Source organism: Neomonachus schauinslandi, chromosome 8, assembly GCF_002201575.2.
Source record: "Neomonachus schauinslandi chromosome 8, ASM220157v2, whole genome shotgun sequence".
NCBI lineage: Eukaryota > Metazoa > Chordata > Mammalia > Carnivora > Phocidae > Neomonachus > Neomonachus schauinslandi.
Window position 1 is genome coordinate 86,469,073 of NC_058410.1, and position 25,781 is coordinate 86,494,853.

The 25,781-nt window shown below is 34.7% G+C and overlaps 1 protein-coding gene across 1 annotated transcript in view; it reads right to left on the reverse strand.

Moving 5' to 3' along the window:
• Positions 1–25,781, reverse strand: part of ADGRB3 (adhesion G protein-coupled receptor B3) — a 709,573-nt gene that overhangs the window by 51,464 nt on the left and 632,328 nt on the right. Inside the window, exons 21-26 of the mRNA XM_021691966.2 lie at positions 15,532–15,682; positions 12,910–12,979; positions 10,298–10,364; positions 7,737–7,822; positions 1,513–1,611; positions 1,015–1,186 (exon numbers count right to left, since the gene is read on the reverse strand). Of these exons, the coding sequence (XP_021547641.1) occupies positions 1,015–1,186; positions 1,513–1,611; positions 7,737–7,822; positions 10,298–10,364; positions 12,910–12,979; positions 15,532–15,682 (645 nt within the window). The remainder of the gene's footprint in view (positions 1–1,014; positions 1,187–1,512; positions 1,612–7,736; positions 7,823–10,297; positions 10,365–12,909; positions 12,980–15,531; positions 15,683–25,781) is intronic.

The window sequence follows — 25,781 nt, forward strand, 5'->3', positions numbered from 1 at the left end:
TGAGTCTTTCTGCAATGTGCACATCATGATAAAGTTCTCAAACAAGCTGGATAATGTGAAATGACAGTGTAGACTATTTCTTCAAAATTACTAGCATGGCACTGTGTCATTGTGTTTTAGTCGCCACTGTCCCCAGAGCAAACACGAAAAGGACTCATAAACCTTGTAAACACTGTGTCAGTGCTTGCAAGCACTGAGCATAATTTTTGCACTGCTTGGAAAACAATATTTTCTTGCTAAACAACTCACGTCTGACGTCTATCACTGCTCAGTGGATTTGGCGCAGGTTAGTGTCTCAGCTCATGAAGGAGGACTTGTTTTCCTCACTGCTGACAATAAACCTCAACCACGACCTGGAGAAATGCTGTGATTATAGATCTATAGTTCCTGGGGACAATTACTGCCTTTCGTGTTCCATTGTGTACATTTTTTTTCTAAGTATAAACATCCATCTCAAAATCATTCACCTTTAGCAACCTTAATTTAGTATAGAGACACAAGAACCATTGAGCAATCTTCAACATTTTCTATCTAAAATGAAATTAGTTAAGTATGAAGGAATCGGGATATGCTGTGTGCAGAAGCAGGAATTTGGGAATGGGTTTAAGAGATATCATTGTATTATGTTTATGAACTATGCCTCTTAAAAAAGATGCCACCCCGCACCCTTATCCACCAGTGTCTCTAACAGACTTCTCTCCACCTATGACCTCTCTCGACTCTACTCTCCCTGGTGCCTGGGACCCTCCCCCCCCACCCCCCCCCCCCCCCCCCCCCCGCCGGGAAGCATCTTCTCTTGCACAGTCCCATCTGTTTTAACTGTCACCTTCAGGGTCCAAAGAGCCCTCTTGAACTTTGCCTTAAAGCTTCCCCTTTAGCTTTGACTTTCCAATGATTGTCTTTAGAGGAGATGATTTTAATCTGAAGATATTAAAATAAAAGATCCTATTTGTTAACAAGGAAAATATGCATCTAACCATCATCCCTCTCTGCCAGAGGAATTCTCTTTCTTACCTCTCTCCGAAGAATGCAGTGGACCATGACTATCACAAAACCTTGCAATGAATCAAACACGGCAAAAAGTATTTGGAACAATATGGAGCGTTTGTCTGTCATGGCTAGAACTGCAGACATCCACGTCAGAGCCAGAAGGGGCAACACCACGCAGGAACTCCAAAGAGACGCCCTGTTGAGAGAGAGAGAGAGCACTGTGACGGAGCCGCACGTCATGCCCCAGGCAATAACTAAGCCCCCGTTCAACAAAGCATTCTTGGATGTGGCACCAAGACCGTTCACTTGGAAACCATAAAGCAGATAACATTGGATAGTTTTATTTATTTTTTTATAGCCAATCCCACACTAGTTATAAAGGCAGTTGCCAATTATAAATAGTTAAGTATGCTCTTAGCTCCAATAGTAGCAAACATGATTTTTTTTTTTTTCCACAATAGCATTTTCTCACATGCACTGTAAAAGATTTGTCACGAGAAGATGTAAATGATTGGGACTAACATGGCGTTACTGGCGGTGGTGGCTGACAAAGCTGTTGTCGAAACTACTCCACACTTGGCACATTTGAGCGTCAAACCGCTATGAGGCTCACTCATCTGACTGCAAACAAACAGAACACCCACAAAAAGAACAAAATATTGAATTGTCACCAAAAAAAAACACGTTGCTGCTGCAAGTTAGCTTTTAAATACGATTTCATGCAGAAAAGTTTATTTATCAAAGATGAATGCTCCAGGTTGTTTTAAAGATGCAATTACACTACACATTATTTTGTAACATTTACCTTTTAATACAATGGGCCTTTGTTGCATGCAAAAGCATATTTCCAACAATTACATCATAAATGGCCCGGTGTCTACAGTTCAAAATTATCCAGTACACTGAGTTAAACATAAGCATGTGCTTGTGTAGACATACAGTGAAAACCCTTTATTCAGACCCCTGGTTATCAAACACATCAGGACTCCTGGCTTCAAAGATTTTCATTGTCATTTGCAGAAGGCACATGATATTAGTTAAAACCTTCTGAAATGTAAACATGTATATCAGAAGTCCAGTATAAGAAGATATATATTTTAGGTGTTTAATCATTTGTGGGAGATGTAGCCTTTATCTCAACAGATTCATATTTTGAAATTTCTTACAGCATCAATGTATTATCCACATTTTAGGATGATCTGAATATAGGGGCTGATGAAATTTGATGAAATATTAGTTTATAATAAAAGGGGTGATAGCTTAAGGCTTTAATAAAACACATTTAACATTAAGTTCAAAATATTCTTTCTGAACATTTTTTCATAAACTCCAGTTCAACAGCATTTACATGGTCTATTCTAGTCTGGAGGATTTTGCAGGTAAATTTAGATTCAAGTAACTCAGATTTAACCTACTATATCACAGAAGCAAAGTCATGCTACACAGAAAAACTTTGTACACCCTTTACATTAGAGAAGAGTCCCTTGAAAATGACTGGTTTATTAGAACATAATGCTCTCATGAAAAACCAAAAAGAAATTACTTGAATCAAAGTTCAAAACATCTTGAAATAATTTTCTGTGGTATACTTCTCTTGTCCATTCTCTTGTGGTGCTAATGTCTAAAATATATGTTTTCCCAATAGGCTTCTTCAAAATAATATTTAGTGGACAGGTAATGTAATAAAAGTGGCAGGACAGAGAAAAATCACAAGATGATCATAATTCAGAACGTCTGGTTTCTTCTAAAGAAGTGCACTCATTTGTGAATAGTGCTTGGATGAAATAATAAATCTGAAAGCTATTAAGTAGATAGATTGACCAGTAGACCCCAGGAGAAAAATCAAAGCTTTTAGAGTTCGATGTGGGGGTGGGAAACATGATACTAAATCATTCGTTTTACTGATTCAACCCAGGACCTGTGTCCTAGCACATGAGACCAAACTTTTCACAATAACAAGTAAGCAACGGTCTATCCAGTTGGATCATGAGTGCCTCAATGGACATGCCAGTGTGTCTGAAACTACTCTCAAAGGAGTGCCTATTTACAGCAGTGTTCTCCACAGTGGCTGCGTATCAGATATATATACCCAACCCCAAAGACTCCAATTCAGTGGGGCTTAGGCATCTGGTCCCCCCCCTTTTAAAAGATATTTATTTATTTATTTATTTGGAAGGGGGGGAAGGGGCAAAGGGGGAGGGGGAGGGTAAGAGAATCTCAAGCAGACTCCACTGGAGCCCACCGCGGGGCTCAATCTTTAGACCCTGAGATCATGACCTGGCCTGAAACCAAGAATCGGGTGCTTAACTGACTGAGCCACCTAGCTGCCCCGGGCATCTGTGTTTTTTAAAGCCCCAGAGATTATTCTGAGGAAAAGCAGGAATGCACACAACTGTCCTAACTACATATTTGAGTATCTTCAATTTTGTTAAGCTCCATCAGATTAATATTAAAAAGGCATGACTGATCTATTGTTTCCTTTATCAGAGAAGATACGCTATTTGGTATTTGTGCTTTGAACACAAATGTGGCTATCTTTCTTAATTTAAGGACACTGTCTCTAGGCTCTAAAACAAGATTGAAAAGCCAAAGATGACTAAAAATTAATTTTCGTTTAGTACACAATATAAACAAGTATTTTAGCCCTAAGAAAAATGAATTTGATCTAGGTATGGGCTTTCCTGAAAATAAATATTAAGCCAGTATTTGAAATGCTTCTTTCTCTTTGAGATTGATTTGTGATTGACTGAAAGGCCTATACATACTTCCCTTAGTCAGAACTAACTGTTGAAAACTATGCTTGATGTTAACTAGTTGGACACTTTTGGAATTCTATTATTAGATGCATATGGAGTACAGGAAAGATAGGTTACCAAGGGAGATAGGATATTCTCCCCTAGTCTGTATGAATGCTACAGGAATTAATATAGTATGAAGAACACACAGTCTAAATGCTAAACAGGGTTGCTGCAATGGGAAATAAAATTTAGGTCTTTGTTACAGGGGAAATTATATATATATAAAATAAAAAGTGCTAAGTTAAAAAAAATTGAATTTCCCATACGTTCAAATGTTACCATATCTACCAGGGCACCAGGTTATTCTGTCTACTCCTGCAGGGTCTTGGAGTCTACAAGCTTCCCTTCCCAATTTTCTTTTTCTTTTGCTTAGAAAAAAAAAAAAATTATCTGATTGGTTCATTATTGATACTATGTAAAATCCCCTGAAAAGAAAATACTCCCTTTCCCTTTGGAAAAAATCTCACGATATTTGTATAAGACCCTGGTAGTTTCCTTAACTTCAGGTAGATGAGATAAAGCAATTTAAAATAGTAGATAAGAAAGTTCCATTGTAAAAAAAGAGAAAAAAAAAATGAAATATCCTGCTTGAGATATTTGTTAACAAGGAAAATATTCATATTTGAATAAACATGCCATTTTATCTTTTCATTCTTTCCAATTATTTTGCATAAGATATATTAATGGCAATCAATCCCTCTTTGGTAAATATATGTCATGTATTAGAAAAACTTAATATAATTTGGGTATTAAAAACTTGTCAAGCTATTGTGTATTTCTTAAATATTCATTTACTCATTCTTTTATAAATATTTATTGAACATAAACTATTGCTTGGCAGTTTCTAATAATTAATTATAAAAAGGAGGAAACAGGAACAATAAAATGGGAATAGGAACATACTGGTTCTAAATAATAAACAATATTTCAAAAAACACTTGATATCTACATATTTCCAATGTGAAATGGTCAATATTTATAACTAGGAACATCAATTGTTAATTAGCTTCTTGCTCAGTGTTTCTTTAGTTAATTCTAATTATTTGTTGTTCACTGAAATCTTTATGACTGTCCTCACTGATTCTCCGCAAACTAAAATTAGCTTCAGATACTTCTTCTACAAAATTTCCTTCAATCACACTTGGAAATAGCAAATTTCAATCTATACACACTTAGGCAAAAACTGCATTTTATATTATAGAAAAGAGTTCTTAAAATCTAGAATCATTAACTTGTTGATAATTCTTTTCCACTTTGAACAGTAACCAGCATTCTGCTTTTATAACACATATTAAAAACATTTCTATTTCTCCAACGGAGGCCTCTGAACTAGAAAAACACAGATTCAATTTTGCCAGTAAAACAGATGTAACTTCTAATAACATTTTCATAAATAGATATTTTAAAATTAATATGTAGATTAAAGTAGATAATTTCTAAATTCATAATATGACAATTTTGTCATTCTCTTAAACGTATGTTATCTTTTACAAAGAGCTATGTAAATCAAACCAGATCTTACATTTAAAATGATTAAATGAGAAAAAAATACTGACTGTAAATTTAATACATCCTTAGCATTATACTCATTCTGATGATCCCATCTCTCTCTCTCTCTCTTTTTTTTTTTTGACCTTAATGTCATGAATGGCAGAATCACAGATGCTTGACTGATAGAAGTCAGGGTCATTTGAAAACAATCTATTTTCTTCATTTAATGCATCCTAACAATAGCCACCATTTGTTGAATGAGTGTTTGCTCTTTGCTATTCTAATGAATCCTCTGTACACATTGTATTTCATACACTCTATTATGAGGCAAAAATCATTATCCCCATTTTACAGGTGAGAAGACTGAACTCCAGAATAACTACCTAACATGCCCAAAGACACACATAGCCAGTAAACTGCAGAGCTAGATATTGAGTATGGCTTTGTTCAAAAATATTTTTTACTTCAAGGCTTTATCCTAACCAATAAACCTCCACCCCTCCAATTAAAAAAAGATGTGTGTGTGTGTATGTGTGTGTAGGTGTGTGTGTGTGTGTATACACACAGACACATGAGTTTATGTCACTAGTGGCAGAACCGAGGTTCTATACCCCGTATTCAGTATGATGGATTTATTCTTACATGATTAATCTGGACAGAAATACTGAAGCTGTTGTTCCAATTCCAACCATACACGGCAGACTAACAAGAATAAGAATGTGAAAGCTTCAAGTTCAAATGGTATAGAAAGCTCAGTGTCTGTGCAAGTTCAAGTTTACCTAGTTAAAGATGCTATGAAGACTCACCTAAAGTGAAAAAAAGTCTCTAGGTGGGAAGTGATGCCCCCCCTTTTTTCCAATGATGTTCTGATTACACCACTACAGCTCTAAAGCTTGACATGAATGATACCAAATTTTTATATTCAAAGCATTTTACTCGTCTTTGACTGGGGGAACAATACCTAGATTACCTTACTATATAAATTATTACATAGATTACCGAAACATAAAGGACTTAAAATTCTCACTGGTCAGTGATCAAATACTGTGACTATTAAATAGTAACATAAGTTATTAAAGAAATAGCAATTGTAGGTAAGTTTTGAATGAAAGTACAAAGAGAAAGGATAAAGCTATAAAGTTTTCATAAGAAAAGATACAAAGGGAAATTCAAAAGCATTAATATTTCACTCAAATTTCTACAAATTTATATAATGAGGTGAGCATGTAACCTTACAGTAAAAGCTGCTATCAACCTGCTTATGAAATGTTATTAGTCATTAAATGTGGTGATATCATAATGACAGTAAAATTAAAAGAGATGCTTTTCTAAATTTTATAAGTGGTTCAAATGTGCAAGTGAAAATTATGAATAAGTCTTCCTAGCAAGTTATAGTCAAAACATCATAAAGAATGAATATATACGACAAGAATGGTGTTTCATAAGTGATTATTTCATGTGAAGAAATTTTCTGAAATATACGATTAATCAAAGAAAATGCAGTGTTTTTGCCCTAGTAGAGCTTGCTTGTCTTGATTCAGTGGTGTCACACACCGACATGTTCAGCCTACTATCCCGTCCTTTGTGACCCAAACTAGGGGGCCTTGCTCACCTAAGAATAAGTATTTTTATACTGATTCAAAGGGGCACAGGCACCCAGTGTTTAAAGCAGCATTGTCAACAAGAACCAAATTATGGAAAGAGCCCAAATGTCCATCAACCGATGAATGGATAAAGAAGATACACACATACGCACACACAGTGGACTACTACTTAGTTATAAAAAAGAATGCACTCTTGCCATTTGCAATGACATGGATGGAGCTAGAGTGTATTACACTAAGCAAACTAAGTCAGTCAGAAAGACAAATACTAATTCACTCATATGTGGAATTTAAGAAACAAAACAAATGGACACAGGGAAAAGAAGGAAAAAGAGAGAGGGGGGGGGGTAAACCCTAAGAGACTCCTAACTATTGAGAACTGAGGATTGCTGGAGGGGAGGTGGGTGGGGGATGGGCTAACTGGGTGATGGGCATTAAGGAGGGCACTTGTGATGAGCACTGGGTGTTATATGTTAAATGATAAATCATTAAATTCTACTCCTGAAACCAATATTACACTGTATGTTAACTAACTAGAATTTAAACAAAAACTTGAAAAAAAAATAACAAGTATTTTAAGTCCAGCCTTAACATTTAATCTTCTTATCTTACAAACAGGCAATATGCACAAACAAATCCAGACTTTCTTAATGGTCTTTCAAATTATTTTTAGATATTGGTCGCATTACTTAGGAACAGCACATTGAAAACTTGAATGGCAGAATCTACCAGACACGCTGGTTCATCAGGAACAAAATTCAAGGCACAGTTAAAATGCAGTCAGTGATGATCTGGAATTGGAGTATGGGATTCACTGGTAAAGAACCTTCAAAATCCACCAATTGCAGCTTACCCGGCTCTGTGTTTGAGCTTTTTATCTAGGATCCCATCTCTGGAAACAAGTTTATTAAATACCAAAATGCCAATCACCATGTTGACCTGTCAAACAGAAACAAAGGTTGACCTTTCAATGATATTGGAGGGAATCAGGTCCCCTTTTCTCCTGAGAACCCTCTTTTATTAATAACCATTTCTGAATTCTGAACTCACAATAGTGATATAAAGCACCTATCAAATATTTTGTAAGCGCACAATGAAACAGAACAATTTAACAGTGGTGTGTTACTTTAAAGTTTTAAAGTACAGTAAGTACATTTAATTTCCATGCTTTGCAGTTAACACTGAGGAAATTACCATTTAATTGTCTAACTTGTAAACGGTGCCATACTATACCAATCTGGCATTCTAAGTCACCCCTGACTAAAATCAATTGGCCAAATGAGTTTTACCCTAGGAGAATCAAAAGATTTTCAGTCTCACAGTGTGAGACTAGGTTGCACCCAGGCAGGCAAAGGTGTTAAGGATTTGTCATTGTCCCCAGCAATGAGAATAGAATGCCTACATTCCTGAGGTGGTGTGGCTATTTCTCCTGTGGGTGAAGCACATTTTGATGTACCATGTTTTTCTAGAAAAGGGAAAGCCTATTCAACTCACCAGAATCCCTTAAGAGATGGACACTAACACCAGTTCTTATAATGTGCTCTACTGAACACTTCTCAGCATTTTCTAAGACTCTCTTACTCTCACTTAAAAGGTCTTTTGCATAATACATCTGAAATGAAATCACACATATTTTTCTTTCTCAAGTAAAATTGTAAAAAGCTGTAGAGATAGCTGTGGTCTATTTGTAGCAGCTTATTATGATAAGCACCCACAGTTCTCTAACCTACCAGCACTTCCTGATAAAGGAATCCAGTCCAATGCTGAAACAAGATAATCAAGGAAAAATATTTTCTTCTTTTTGCCTTCCTGCCCCTTACCCTCCATGATCAACAGAATCTCAGTGCATCCCCCAATGCAAATGGTGAAGCCTTTACATCGAAACTAGCAGTTCACAACAATCTGTTTTAAACAGGATGACTAGTTTAAAAAAAAAAAAAAAAGGAAAGAAAATTCCATTTCCCCAGCACATTGGCCAGATAAAATATAAAGCTGAAATCTGTTTAACTACTGGTGTAATGAAGATCCAAAGCAAGTGTTAGGTAGGGACTTAGGAGTTGTCACTCTTCATAGCTTCCCTGGCAAGATACCATTTGATCAAAAGAAAGACTTACTCATCTTCATATTTCTCTATAATTATATGAACTAAGAGAAAAAAGTGTATTTCGTGGATTCTATTAATCTACAATTTAATCATGAGGGAATCCATCACTACTCCAAAGATCATACTTTGGTTTTTCAATTACACACATACTCTTTGTTTCTCCATTTTAGGGTTATATGTATATTAACTTAGCTTAGGGAAATAATTCAATTGATTAAAAAAGATTTCAATGCAGCAGACAAAAATGTGTCTAATAGTTTCAATTTCCCTATGCTTTTCTCTAACACTCATGCCTAGATTTTTTCTTGTGAATCATGCACAGTTTCTGCTCCCTGTTATAGTTTAGAGGAGGGAGAGCAAACTTTAAAGAAAGAAAATGTTATACAGAGTTATTAAGAAAGATACAGCTAGCTTCTAATTTACTGAATGAATTTTTCAAGAAACCAAAGGGTAATTTTCCAATTAGAACTCTAATTGCACAGCAATGTGGATCTTTGTACTAATTCAGACCATTTCCCCCCTTACATTTTCATTTAAAGATTTATTAGACCAGAAAGATTTGTAATTAATAATATCAGAGTGAGAGAAAGAAAGGAAAATTGGTAGAAAATTTTCATGTTCCCATGATTCCAAAAAGAAACATTTTAAATCCTTATGCATAAAATATGGCAGGGGCTCTCAACTGGGGGTTATTTTTGTCCAAAGGGAATATTGGGAAATGTCTGGAGACATTGTTGATTTTTACCGACTTGACGTTCCTACTGGTCTAGTAGGTAGAGCCCAAGGATGCTGCTAAACATCCTAAAATATAGAGGACAGCCCCACGACAAAGAAATATCTTGTCCAAAATGTCTGTGGCACTGAGGCTGAGAAACTCTGACATTTGGACATGTATTTTCTTGTTGATATTTGCTAGCAGGCAGCAGTTATCAAGATTAAGAGATCTTAACAACGATGTAGATCATACAGCATAGTATAAGGTGATATAATAAAGGGTCAAATTCTATACATTAACAAGGAAGAATTTGTTGAAACTTACTTGAACTTCTTCACAAATGTGAAATTACTGTAAGAGAAATCCCACACTCCCACGTTTAATAGTCTTCAGTCTTCAAAATAAGAATATTTTAGAGTAATAAGGGTCTAAATAGCAGTTGATATTCAAATTTAAGTAATAACTGATAATTAAGTAATAATACATTGAACTCTAAAATTTCTACACAACAAATACAAAACCATCACTCTAACTGAAGCAAAGTAGTCTTTTTCGGCTAAGAAAACAAACAAAAGTAGTTGATTTTGATGTTTACCAGGACAACAGCGGCTGCAGGTCCAACAAAAGCGTAGAGCAGTCCTCCTTCAAGAGAGAGCCAGCAGCTAAAAATAACATCAGATAAAAACTAACAAAAATTAGTGATAAGTGTTAAACCACTGAAGTATGATATAAATTACCTGAATATGTATGTACTTAGTGCTCGAATTTTGGCACATATCAAAGGCTTGTAATTAAACAAAAAGGCATTAGGAGATGTGGAAAAAACTAAAATTAGAGCATTTCATGTGTGAGAAATACTATATACCTTTCACAGAAAAGAAACTTTTAATATAAGGCCTTACTTTCAGGCAGTTAAAACATTTTAGACAAATTACTCTTGCAGTGCGATTTTTATATTGACTTTCAGTACAAAGGTGACTATTACATAATTTTGTAAAATGCTGCTTTATATCCATTATGAAAATTTTCAAATACTCTTTTAAGCAAGAACAGCATGCTTTTAGAGTCTTGCATATGTCATTTACGGGTTCTTCCTTGAGGCCACTGAGATATTGGGAGAAATTGGTTTAAAAGCCATCATTGCAGGGAATGGATAATCTATATTTTGTACACTTTTTTTTCCTTCTGATTTTACTTTTGCCCCAGACTACTAAGCCAATTCACTAAAGATAAGCTTTTGAATAAAAATAAGCGCAGCTGTGTTTATTTCAATTACTCAATTCACCAAGATATGCAGGTTTACGTTGCTAGAGAGATGGTAGAGACCTGGTAACCCATTTGAGTAAGAACGTTTGTTTTCTCACAGGAGAGGGCCATGAAGAAGACATGGGGCTTGACCCTGGAAGCTTCGTAAGGTGGCCCATCTGCGTGTGCAGAGTCCAGGAGAGTCAATATAAGGAAAATACCAGGAAATGTTTTATTTCTGCTGATGCAATGAATCATGCCCGCTATTTCATGCACCTGTTTTTGACATTTGACCTTGTCAATATTACTTTAAGTCCACAGAATCAACATGCTGCCTCCAAAATTAACCACCACTAACAATAACTGTTCTGTATCTGTTCTAAGAATACACTTTTCTATATTGGTTGTGGTGGTGGTTACCTGACTTAGGCATTTGTTAAAGCCAACAGAACTATACACTGAACAGGGTGAATGTTACTCTGCATAAATTATATCTTAATTAAAAATTTTAACCTAGTAACCTTACCCATACAGACATGTCAATACATGTATTAATTTATACATAACACAAATGTGTCTGTCTGTGTGTGTTCAAAGTCTGCTTTTACTTATTTCTCCTTGCCATAGGAATGGACACATAAAATTCTACTTTCCCACTTCGGGGTTGATAATTTAGTATCTATTTTTTAAATGAAATAACTAGAGAAAAAGCCTTTAGTCTGATGCAACACTGTAGCCTTTAGTCTGATGCAACACTGTAGTCGGTATCCCTTAGACTGCCACTACATTTCTACTATATTTTTGTGCAAGGTAATCTTCAAACTGATACATGCATTACTCATTATATTGTATTCCGTCTCAATCACAAACTCCTTGAGAGTTGGAACCGTATCATCCATAATCCTATCTCTTTCTACATCCCCAATACAGTGCCTTTCAAATGCTGGGTTTTACCAAAGAGTCATACTGTTGTAAAAAGTAATGGCTTAAAGGTAATAGCGCTGTAGTAATAAGCCCTACTCTACAACAGAGATGACTGGGGAGTTTTGCCTGTTTGTGTGTTCACATAATATAGACTGCAGAAGAAAAACAAGTGTTCTAATGATATGAGTTCTGTAAACTCTTTGGAAATTTCTTTCGGATGGGCAGGTGACATGATGTGTCTTGGCACAATCTCCATTTGGATGAACCCACCAGAAGGTCTAATTAGTGGTAATTCCTATCTCAAACCTGAAGACGAACCAAAAATCTCACTTCAAAAATTTATGCTTCTAATAAGATGTGCACATCTCTTTCTCCATTTCTCAACTGCCTCCTCAGCTTGAAAGAGCAGATGAAGTAAAATATGAAAGTGTATTGTTTTACATTTTAAATGTTAAACATAACGCTTACTTATAAAATCTCTCACAGAATTTATCAGTATTACAGCTGTGATTAGGATGGGCTGATACCATACCCTATTTCTTCCCTCTAATTTCTCCCATAGCCTAGGCATTTTCTAACGTGTTATTCTACTGATTCTCCTGCTCTGCAAGTTTTAGTATTACCTTAACATGGCAACAAAACCTGAACTAACATGACACAACTTGGTTGATACCAATATATATTATCATTAGTGAAATCGGAAGCTCAGAGCAGAATCATATTCTAAAAGATAAACACCGAGGTTTATTCAGTTCTAAAAAAATGTATTTGAGATTAAACACACAAAGTAAATATTGAAACATTTTGAAATGCACTCGTCTTATGAGGCAATGGGAAACCGAAACAAGGATTCTGCACAGGGCTTCGGCATTTACTTCCTAACCTCTGTGCATTTAAGCTCCCTTATATCATTCCACACTAATATGATTTCTACCATAGTTAATGACTCAGGGACAAAATGCAAGCCATCAGCAGTGCCAACCAAGATTAATGAAGCATAGATGATGATTTATGATTTATCACTGTGGATGGACTTACTAGTGGTCAGTGCCATATCCTTTCGTCCTCGTGAAGCCTACTGATGTGGCCACTACTAATGCTGGTAAACCTGCAAGAGAAGCATTGTCACACTTCACATTCAGCTGTAACCACTGTGCACTCTGGCTCAAGAAAAGCTAGGACAGAGTCAAAATGCTTACATTGAAGGAACTACCATTGCATTAATTCTTTCAATAAAGTATGTTTCCAATACAAAATTTCTTTCAAGTACAAAAATATGAGGGCGACAGCTGGTCTTTTAACTCAGTGCACTTCTCTAATGTTGCTAGGTTACCACCACATTTGACATGGGTTTAAAGGAAACTAATAACAGAGATTTAGTATATCTTTTATTTTTTCCCTAGGGGTTTACACTGTTATAAAGGAAATTTGTAGTTATAAAATCAGAAAGGCAAAAAATGGATATTCTGCTCTGATGGAATATCACAGAAGTGGGACATTCAGTTGGCCCCATATTGATCCACATCCAGTTGTACTTAGAAAAAAATGAATTATATCACATAATTCATTCTTTATGATTTACTTATAATAACAAGAATGTAGGATCAAGGTTAAGGGCCTGAAGAAATTAATTTTGGGGCCTCCTGATTATCCTCCTTTTAACAATCCTGAATGAAATTCAGAAAATATATGACAGTTTCTCTTCATGGACTTCTAGGTAGGCATCTCTCCACACATTCATCAGTCCCTCTTAGCATTCAATTGCCTGCATACCTGTGCCAATTTTGACCTAACATCTTTTAGTTTATATTTATAGGAATCACACTCTCCTTATTCAAGTTCAGTGGAACATCCCTGTGTTTTGGTGAACAGAGCTCAGTCTAATCTATGCTGTTTAATTCTTTTTTTTTTTTAAATTTTGATCATGACTTCTTTTCAGTAAGATGATGTTTGCCTTTCCAGGTAGAAAAATCCATCATCTAATCACCTCCTTGAGTCCCCTCCACCAATCTTCTTTCTTCCTATCATTACCCCTCCTTCCCGCTATTCTCTTCTGTCTTTTCAAGTGACATCACATTCCTTCATCAAGTTTAAAACTATGAGAAGCATCTTAGAGGGACACATCATATTTTTAAACAGATATGCATCTCCCCCCACCCTGTATACACACGTGCGTGTGTGTGTGTATGTGTGTGTGTGTATAGAGAGAGTTAGTTGACTTTTTGATTGACTAGACCAAGTCATTAGAAAAAATTCTCTCCTGGGTCATAGTTAAAGCATTAATAATCTTCATTCGGTACAATTTAGATTATTTTTTTCTAAATTTATTATGTTGCACTTTGCTATAATGAAATTCATATGACACTAATCCACCAACTCAGACTTCCTGATAGTCTAGCGCCATCGGCTTAGCTTTTTTGTTTCCCGAGTAGTTTAATATTATCTGTAAACTTGGAGACCAGCTGTGAGCCCTCTCCTCAAGATCTTTGGTAATGGTGTTATTAAATAGCTAGTTACCAATCCAGAAAATTGCCATTCTTTATACTTAGGGGAAGTCACTTACCTGGATTCTATATTTCTTGGATCTATGGCACTAAGTCATGAAAAAGGTGTTCCCTGATTCAATACCAGTCTATCTTTAGAAGGTCTTTGACATGAAATCCAGACAAAAGTTTTATGAAAGTGTAAGTAGAATACATTCTCCTATTTCTTCTTAATGGCTTTCCCATTGGCCTGTGCAAAGAGCCCTAATGTATTAATCACACATGACAGAACCTTGCTGAAACCTGATGGATAATCTTTAAGTGATCTGGATCCTACTTTTTCCAGTATGAATTATTCTTTTATTGTAGTAAGTCCACTTACTTGTAATTTTTCAGACTCCATCAAACATCCTATTCTCTAGTATTTTTTATGTATTTGGCCCAAAATTCCCCATTTTTTTTAGTTCGAGTCTTTTGAAACTCAAAGGCAAACATGACAGAATCCTGAGGTTTTCTGAAACTAGTTTCTTAAATTAATTAAACTAATTCTAATTAAACTTAGCTAATTAATTCTAATTAAACATTAGAATTGGCCTTATGAAAAACCCAGATCTTCAAGATGTCCATTTCATAAGGCAATTTGAGAGAAACTTTTCCTAATAAAGATAAGCAAATAATTAATTCTCAGTCTGTCAACAATTCTGTTTCTCCGACTAGCTGTGAGGTTTAATTCATTCTCTACATGACTTTCTTCCTGTGACATGAATAGCTGCAGTCCTTAATTGCTTTGAGCTCTCTTGGAAGGGACTTCTCGAAGTTTTCTTATGGGGAGTACATGACTAGTGAACATGACAAGTACCTGTTTTGAGCCCTGAACATTTTAGAACATTTTGCATTTTCAGGACATATTAGCAGAGAACACTTTGCTTTTCTGCCTGTAGCTATCCCAGGACTCCTCTTACACCATTGCTTAACTGACTGGCTACGGGTCATCCAATATTTACTCCTTTTTAAAACTCCAAATGCCCAAAGAATGTTAAAAAATGACCATATATATATTCCATATATCAAATTGAACACAAAGAAAAGTAGCCTGGGGATAATCACACTCTACAGCTTCATTATGTGTTCAAAGCCATCTTAACAAGAGCACAAAAGGGTATATTAATATGCTTACCCCATCCAAGGCACAAAAAACGTTTCCTTATAAGCCGTGTCCTAATTTTTCCAGTTACAGCCATATATGACTGCCACGCCTCAGTCAAAACCCAACAGAATGAAGCCAGGAAGAAAAAGTGCAAAAATGCAGTGGTGGTTGTACAGATGCTCTGTGGAAACAAAAAAGACTCACACTGAATATGGTGGTGGTGGGGTCATCATGTGTCCTCCAGGGGATTGTTAATCTTCAACTCATTGCTTTTATTTCAAATATCTACCTCTCCTGTGTGACAGAGTACTTATTTACAGAACTGAGAAACCCTGCAGTCTTTATGCTGTATTCAATATCTATGATAGAAAAAAAAAAATAACATCCTAATTCCATTTGCATGTTCAATTTTTTATGAGGAGAAGCCTGAATGTAAATTAAAACCCAAGGGAGATTACAATTACTACTTTACTTGAAATGTAATTATGGGAATGGTCCTATCTTTGGTTTAAGTTACAGACATCTTGCATAATTCTTTTGGCTACATTCTTTATCCTTCCATTTTAGCTGATAATTCTTTGTTGTTTTATCTGTATTGATGTTAAGATTACACCCCAACAGCCATCCAAAAGGAAAAACTACTTTTATACAAATGTGATATTCCTGGTGTAAGACCAAAGTATAAAATGAGATTTGGCTAACAGCCAAAATACAAAAATAACATATGTATTTTAAAGTCCTTAATACATTGTTCTGTATTATTACATTACAATGTGTGTCCTAATCAAATCATTTTGAAAAGTTAATCAAGTCACTAGCAGTACACAGCCATGATTTCACAGATATTTTACTTGATGCAACTTAATCATTCTGAACATGCTAACCATAAGTTAATTGTGACTCCTCCGCGAACGGGAGAACCTTCATTTTGGTAAGGGCTGCTACTTATTTGACTACTGGTATAATGTCTTTGTGTAAATCTTGTTCAAATGCAAGTCTTCATCAATCAGAACCAGTAACTAAACTACCCTCTTCCTCTGTCAGTCTCCGTCTTGCTATTTCCAGAAATTGAAAAGAGCAAACATAGAATTAGAAAAAAAAAAAAACACAACTCATTAACAGAGAAATAAAAGTACAACCCCCATCTTCTCGCCTCCACTCCAGTATACTGCTAAGGCAGAATATCTTTTTAAAATTTTGGCCCAAATTATTCCTATTATTTGTTTATTCTGCTGAAATTTACCAGATGTTAATTTAGCTTTGTAGTTCTTTCCATCCTATAAAAAGAACTTTACCATGTTTATCTCACCAGCTTTTTTTTTAAATGTTCAGAGATAATGTACAGAAGCTGAATAGCCCTGTGCTAGGCATACAGCATGTACTTCAACTGATTATGACCATAATCATCATTATTTTAAAAGTAGTACTAAAAAAAGTGTTGCTGGTTTTCGGCATATGATTCCTTGTTTCATGTAGCACTTAAATATACTTAGTTACTTAGACTTATTCTCACAAACATGGCAACTTTCAGTATGATAAAGTCATGGAGTTCTAAAACCTTCTTCCTTATACCTTTATTCCTGCTTCAGGCATAATGTTGTAGCTTTAACCAACTGTAATTCCTCCTATACTCGAGACATTCAGACTTTTCTTCCAAGTTAAGTTTTAAATAACTGCAGCTGACTACTTTGCTCACTCCTGATCTGCAGTTCCTGATCCCAATTTGAATTTCAAAGATAACTCTTCCCTTTAATACCTGAAGACTAGTTACACTTTCTAATTCACCTGTCATTTCCTTCCACCAGTTTGTCTCACCTCAACTGTATGTGCTAGCAAAATTATTCCTTCTCCATTTTTAAACTTTCAGTATAAGGTTATATAAAACAATGTAAAAATGTTGAAATGTTAAATGTTAAGTACTGGATGCACTGCAATTTTGTAAGAAATAATAAAATGCTCAATGTGTCAATAGAGACTTTTAATTTGCTCTTTATTATGTTTGTTGCCTTGGGACTTCCTGATAACGTACTTCAATTTTAATAAAAATTGAAATACATCTAATTTGGGACTACTGACATTTATTTCAATAATTCATGTCTCTCTGGACAAGAATATGGCCACAATGTGTGGAAAAAAGTATAGAATCTAGAGAAGGAAGAACCATTTCTATGAGCAATAGCATTCTACTATGATGAGATGAATATTCATATATATCTAGAAAGTGCTCTAACTATGAAGGAAAGCTGTCTCAACCTAAAGAATGTGTATATATGGACTAAAGTGGTCTAAAGTCACAAAACTAATCTTACATAAAGAGTATAACAAAATATATATTCCTGAAAAATAAAGGGAGATACATTTTGCCTCATTATCATATGAAGAATCAGTAAAAATAATGAAACATACACAATTTTTCTACTGATATATTTGTTAAGCTGTCTTTTAAAAATACAACTTTTATAATAGCAATTTCCAAAATAAACTCTTTTATTTTCCACATTTGTCATCTCAGTTTCCACAAGGGTGGCTATTCTAATGTTCAGGGCTCAAGATTCTTTCATTTCTTCTCCCACATAACCTAAATCCCACATCAGCAACCCACAAAGATAAACCATCCCTTGGGTCCCCTCAGTACTAGAGATTTTTACACTTATAAATCTCAAACTCTGATTCACTTTTTCTATTAACAGGTTTATATCTTGTCATTTATTTAATTTTCCGACTACTGGACTCACTGTCGTGACCTCCAGGTTTACAGTTTCTCCTTATTCACATGTGTCTACTTTTGACTCCCACAATAGCTGAGTCTTTTTTTTTTTTTTTTTGGTCAGAGAGAGAGAGTGAGAAAGAGAGCACAAGCAGGCAGAGCAGGCAGAGGGAGAAGCAGACTCCCCGCTGAGCAAGGAGCCCGATGTGGGGCTCGATCCCAGAACCCTGGGTTGATGACCTGAGCCAAAGGCAGATGCTTAACTGACTGAGCCACCAGGCATCCCAACACAACAGCTGAGTCTTGACAGCTTGCCATTTCAAACCTGAGACTCACTAGCACCTCAAGCACATCATTCAGTTCTTCTGCTACACCTGCCTTGCTGAACCTCAGTTTGGTCCTTTACAACTGATGAGCGTTGTTGACAGATATTAAACTTGAAAGGGTATGAACTTGGCAAACTGAGCACTGCTCCTACCTGTCACCCTCATGTATACCATTCACCCCAAATCCTTAGGGACAATAGAAAAAGATTTCATGAAATAACTGGAAAGAAAATAAGTATAAACTGTAGTAGATTAGAGACTGTGAGAAATGCCTGAAAAACAAAACAGATGAGTACAGACTGAAGGATACCCCAGCTCAAAGCAAGGTATTAGAGATGAAGACATGGAAATAGGGGATTAAGATACATGGATGACACACAGTTCTAACATCTGTTTGAAACTACTTTCGGAAGGAAAAAATAGAGAAAATTTCAAGGAAAGGCAGCATTTAAAGAAAGATTATGGAAAAGCTTCTCAGAACGTCAAAGATCCTCTGGGCTGAAGGATAAATTGAAGATAAAACACACACACACTCACACACACACACACACACCTCAATATGTTGTGATGAAATTTGTGAACATCAAGAATAAAAAGAAAATCTTAAAAGCTGTCAGAGTCAAAAGAAGGATTACTTACAAAGAAATAAGAATCAAATTGACATCAGATTCCTTGTGAGCAACCCAGGATATAAGAAGACAGTAGAATAATATCTTTAGCATTCTAAGGGAAAATAACTTTGAAGATAGAATTCTATACCCACCAAAACTATTATTCAAGTGAGAGGCAGAAATAAAGGTATTTTTAGAATTAAAGGAACTTTGAAGTTTACTACCTCAGGATTCTCTCTGAAAGAACTGCTAGACAATATAAACCAATAATAATAAGAAGAAATCCAGGAGGAGGGAATGAGATAAAAGACATAACGGAGAGCAGAGAGAGTAATAAAATACATCAAGTCTACATAAATGTTTATTTAAAAGCTTAAATATACATATTTTAATTTTTAAAATAGAACCATTTAAATATAAAATTCAAAATAATATAAATGAGGTGAGAGAAATGAAAGTTGCAAAGGATCAGGAGAAAATAAAAGTATGCTAAGCCTTTTGGTTATTATTCTTCTGAGGAATATTAGAGATACTAATTAGCTCTAGATTTTAGAAAAATATGTTTGAACATGCATATTAACAATGTTAAGGTAACCACAAAAGGTAGAAACAAATAATGTATTTATAAGATAGTAGAGGAAAAATAGAACTAAAGAAAAAATTTATCAGCCTAACTAATGGAAGGCAAAGGGACAAAAATAAACTAGAACATATGATAAATGAAAAAAATAACAAAAATAATTCCAAACATATCAGAAATTATAGAAATGGAGATGTTTTAAATTCATTAGTTAAAAGTTAAGAACTTTTATATTGAATAAAAAAATCAAAATCTAGTAATGTATTTATGAGCCATATCTCAAACTCAATGACACAGGGAAATTAGGAATAAAGAGATGAAAAGAGCTGTATTAAGCAAATGCTAACATGAAAAAATCAGATGTCACAATGTTAATGTTGAAAAAAAAGCATTAAAAGAGATGAAGGACTTTTCATCCTGATAAAAGAAGCAGGTCATAAAGAAGTTTCCAAAGGAACACGTCTTTATGAAACTAATAAGAATTTTTCAAAGTATGTGAAACAAAAACTGAGAAAACTACAAGAATAAACTGTCAAAACTAAGTTTATAATGAAAGACTTAATATGCAGCTCTCAGAAAGTCACAGGAAATTTGGGCTTTTTCCATTGTTCGGCTATTATTGAAAATGCTGCTATAAACATCCGGATGCATGTACCCCTCTGAATTAGTATTTTTGTATCTTTTGGGTAAATACCTAGTAGTGCAATTGCTGGATCCCAAATGTCCATTGACTAATGAATGGATAAAGAAGTGGTATATAGTGGAATATTACTCAGCCATAAAAAAGAATGAAATCTTGCCATTTGCAAAGACATGGATGGAGCTGATGAGTATTATACTAAGCAAAATAAGTCAGTCAGAGAAAGACAAATACCATATGATTTTACTCATATGTGGAATTTAAGAAACAAAACAAATGATCATAGGGGAAAAAAAAGAGAGGCAAACCAAGAAACAGACTCGAAATTATAGAGAACAAAGGAATGGTTGTTACCAGAGGGGAAGTGGGTGGGCGGTTAAATAGGTGATGGGGATTAAGGAGTGCACTGGTCGTGATGAGTACTGGGTGTTGTATGTACGTTGTATACCCAAAACTAATACTACACTGTATGTTAATGTGAATTTAAATAAAAACTTAGAAAAAAAGAAATATATCTCATTAGAAAACCCAAGAGGATCTATTTTTAAATTGTTAGAAATAATAAGAAGAATCAACAAAGTGGCTAGATAGAAGATAAATGCACAAAAATCACATTTCCTGTACACTGAGGTCAATATATAAAATTAATTTTTTCTATACACCATCAATATCCATCGGAAAATGTAATACAAGATGTCTAATTAATTATGACAACTTTATCTCTCTTCTCCCTCCCAAACCATGTTAAAATTAACGAATTATTAAGCCACAGAAAAAAGAAAAGGCAGTAGACAACAGTGAACTCAAGATGTTGCCAATTCAGATGTTGAGATAAGGCATAACTGACTTAGAGTGACAGAGAACATTATCAGAGTGCTTATAGAATTGGGAGGCAGTGATGGAAATATTGATGGTAATGGACCCAATGCACTCTGCAGACCTTCAGAAGGTTTTAATACTTGGAAACAGTAGGGACCAGAAACAGAAGGAGGACTTTGCAAGGGGCTGAAAGAGAGAGAGGCTATTGAAAATCTATATACAGAATAGCTGAAACTCTGTGTTTCCTCCCCAACTCAGTCAAGTCCTGTACTGTGATAGGGTGGGTTAGTCTCTGGAAAATTGAATGGGCTGGGTTCTAAACTCAAGCATTAGTCTCATTAATGGGTAGGCATATAAGGCAGATACAAGCATAAATATTAAACCCTAAGCACCCTCCTCTAATTTTCTCTTTACTTCTGCTCCCAGAATGCCAGCAGGTCAGAGATTAAAATTTACCCCAGAAGGGGGAAAAAAATCTTCATATGCTGGCTCATCCTTCACTAACATACTGTGAAATCTACCTTTCATTAAGTCCATCTACCCATATAGAACTTTAAGTCACTTTTTAGGGCCTTGTTTTTATATATGAATATACAGCCAATGATATTCAGATAATTGAAAAAATATTCCAACATGGAAAAAAGAAAAAAGGCCAAGAAAAGAAAAAGTGTGGGGGAGTGAGGAGAGACCACAGAGGTAACAGAAAAATAAAAACTTCAAAAACAGTCTAAATTCCTCAGAAACTGAGAAAAGGAATTGCACCTATGAAACAAAATCACTAGGGAAAGATTATCAGATGAAAGAAAAGGTCCTATTCATAATGACAATAGAAACTATAAAAAACAACTCAAATACATTTAACAGGAGCTTCATGTAGAAAATTATAACATTTAATTAAAGGGCACAAAACAAGACACAATTAAATGGGAAAATATATTATGCATGTGAATTGGAGAATCAGTGTCATATAAATGTCAATCTTTCCCAAACTGATAAATATATGCAATACAATTCCCCTCAAATTTTAACTTTTTTCTTTTAGTTTGATAAGCCAATTCTAAGTCATAGGGAAAACTAACTACAAAGAATAGTCCAGAAAGTCTAAAAAAAAAAAAAAAAAAGAAAGAAGCATAGTCAGTCTTCCCAATGACATAAAACAGAATAATATGTAGTCAGATGATCACCATTCCTATTTTGCACAGGAGGGTTTGGAGAGACTGTTACTTGGTCAATATCTCATGGTTAATGAGTGAGGTGGAGGAGTTAAAACATGGTCTCTGACTCCAGGGCTTGTGTATTTTCTTAACTACCTCACACTGCTTTCTGACAGTATTTTTTGCACATCCATAGTCTAATCCTCATAATCTTTTTTATCCTCTCAACCTTCCTCCTTATTCCTAAATCAGATAACCTTGCCTTCACCATTACTGATGAGGTGCATATCTTCATATTTCCTATACTCCTTACCTTGAAATTTCTCCTTTAATTTCATCTACACCTTCCTCCCTTCCAGGAGATGGTGTAATAGAGTTAAGAGATAGGTCCCTGGAGTGGCACTGTGGGTTCACACACTGACTGCTGCACTTACTGGTTGTTACTTAAAATCCATGTGCCTCTCTTTTCTCATAAAAAAAATGAGGATAATTATAGCATCTACCTCATAAGACTGTTGTGAAGATTAAATGGCATGATACATGTAAGTTTGATACATAGTAACCACACTTGATCCTGTATTTGGTCAACTATATACTCTTCTCTTTTAGTTAGTTCCTATATACCTAATCTCTTAGCCTACAAATCTGTTGAGATCTCTATCTTCAACTAACCAACAATCAACCTTCTTTTTATTGGTTTATTCACAGAGGTTCTCACTGGATTGTTCTCTTTCCAATTGTGGTCAAATTTCTTGAAAGGTTAAGCTATCCATCAGCTTCTTTACTTTATGTTTACACATTTTCTTTCCATCTAGCATCTTCCCTCAATTTCCCTCTTACAGGAATCACCCATGGCTTTCTAATTTCCAAATCTAAGATTTTTCTTTTCTTTTTTTTTTATTTGACAGAGAGAGACACAGCGAGAGAGGGAACACAAGCAGAAAGAGTGGGAGAGAGAGAAGCAGGCTTCCCGCTGAGCAGGGAGCCCAATGCGGGGCTTGATCCCAGGACCCTGGGATCATGACCTGAGCCGAAGGCAGACGCCTAACAACTGAGCCACCCAGGCACCCCTCTAATTTCCAAATCTAACTAATGGAATTTTTTCAGTTTCCCACAAAGATTTTGAACCTTAACATTCTCACAAGTTATGAGATTTTTACTGTAGGGTCTTTAAGGGTTTCCCTAGCTCTAAAATTCTACAATAGCATGAATACTGTCTAATTAAAAGTCTAACTGAGCTATTCATTTCTTCTTGAATTAATTCTGGCAATTTATATTTTCCCACAAATTATCCATTTCATTTATATTTTCCAATGTCTTATACTATATGATTGTATATAATGTTCTCATAAATTTTAAGAAATACTATTTTTTTGCTTCTAAGGTTGCTTATCTATGTTTCCTATTTCTTTATCAAAGATGTCTGTTTTACTAATTTATTTTAAATCTTAATGATTCCTTAAGTCCAACTAGAAAAATATTATTACATTAGTACTGAGATGAATTTCTTAAAGTGTAAAATATAATTATTTATTCTTTTCATTTGGCAGACTTTCAAGGATTCTAAGAAAAAAAATACCATGTTTACCTTATTCCCAACATTCAAATAAATCAAAGGGTGTTAGCATTTAAAAATAAGCAATCATAGACTCCTATTATGTAAATATTTCAAAAAGCAAAAAGCGAAAATGATTTTGATGAGAGATATAGGATATAAAAAAAAAAAAACTTCCATGGAATAGAAAATGCAGAGAAGCTTGCTTTTGCTAGAAATATGAAAAACAGAATTTTGAGATGAAACACTTCAGTAGAATATTTAGAAACTCAAACAGTATCAATATCTGTATACTTTAATTGCGGTATTTATGGGGAAATCAAGAGTTACTGAAGTTACTGCAACATTTAACAATCTTAGACGACCTGAAATCATTCCTCCATATGAAGCAATTCTTATTTGAATTTAGATAATTTCCTCCACTCTCACACTAATTTGTCTTTAATAAATAAATAGACAACATGATGACTATAGTTAATTAACACTGCTGTATGACATACAGGAAAGTTGCGAGTAAATCCTAAGAGTTCTCATCACAAGGAGAAATTTTTTCTTGCTTTCTTTCTTCTCTTTTCATTGTAACTTTATGAAAAGATGGATGATGTTGGCTGAACCCGCTGTGATCACTTCACAATATATGTAAATCAAGCCATTATGCTGAATGTCTTAAACTTATACAGTGATGTATGTCAGTTATTTATTAATAAAACTGGAAAAAAATTATAAATATGTATATCTTGCTATTCATGTGGATGGAATAAAACACGCACAAGACACATACAATAGAATTCTGAAATGCACCTGTAACTCCTTACAAGTGAATGATGCTATGGGAAGAAATTCTGGTTCATCATTATAGTGATTTTAAAGACAATCCTTTAAAGGTTGCATTAATAACTGTCTGTTTACCTTATTCAGAAAAAGTGTTTTTTACAGACTAAAAATAAATTACTGTGAGAGTGAAATAAGATAATGGATAAAAAGGGCTTGCACAAAGAACATATAACTTCACGTATAGTAAGTGCTCAATAAATAATAGCTGTTAATAATAAGGTCACAATTAAAAGCAAATACATGGATTTTTATTTGGCAAAACAAACATAATTGAAAATGTCTGAGACTACATTTTAATGCATGATAAAAAGCTAACTTATCAAGCACCTACTCTGCCTTAAACATCAATTTTGCAACAATGCTGTAAGATAAATATTTTATAAACGAGGAGATGAAGCTCAGAGAGGTTAAATAACTTGTCTGAAGTTACATAAGCAGCAAATGAAGGAGCATATATTCTTTTCATTACAATATGTTGCCCTTGATTTTGCTGATATTTCTATTTCTATGGTTATACTATATCCTTTCAAGCCAGTGCAAATTGTTTTAAAATAGCAGGATGTAGATGGTAAATAAATAGATGCTATCATATACAAACATTAAATGACATTAAATGATTAGTTTTTTTTTTTTTTTCCAAATCACAACCAAAAGAAGAATGCATCATTGGTTAACTGAACAGGACCAAAAAAAAGAAAAAAAATTCATCATTTAAAAGTATAGTTTTGGTTATGAAGATTCCATCAAGACATGTGCAAACGTAGTTTGAGGTTATCTGGATAGAGCACCTCAATCCCAGTGAGATGCCCAGTGGGCATTGTGACTGTACGCTTCATCATTTCATAAATTAAAGGTTTTATGGTATTAATTCAGTCAGAGCTTTCTATTAATGTCACTTCATTCAACTTCCTTCATCCCATAGCTGCTGTGACATGCTGTATCAACAACGTCATTTGTAGACCACTGACAAATGTCTCTCACAGACCCAAATACTTAGCCTGTGCATTCTTCCTCTTGGATATAATGGAAAATATCAATAGAAGAGACTTTATAG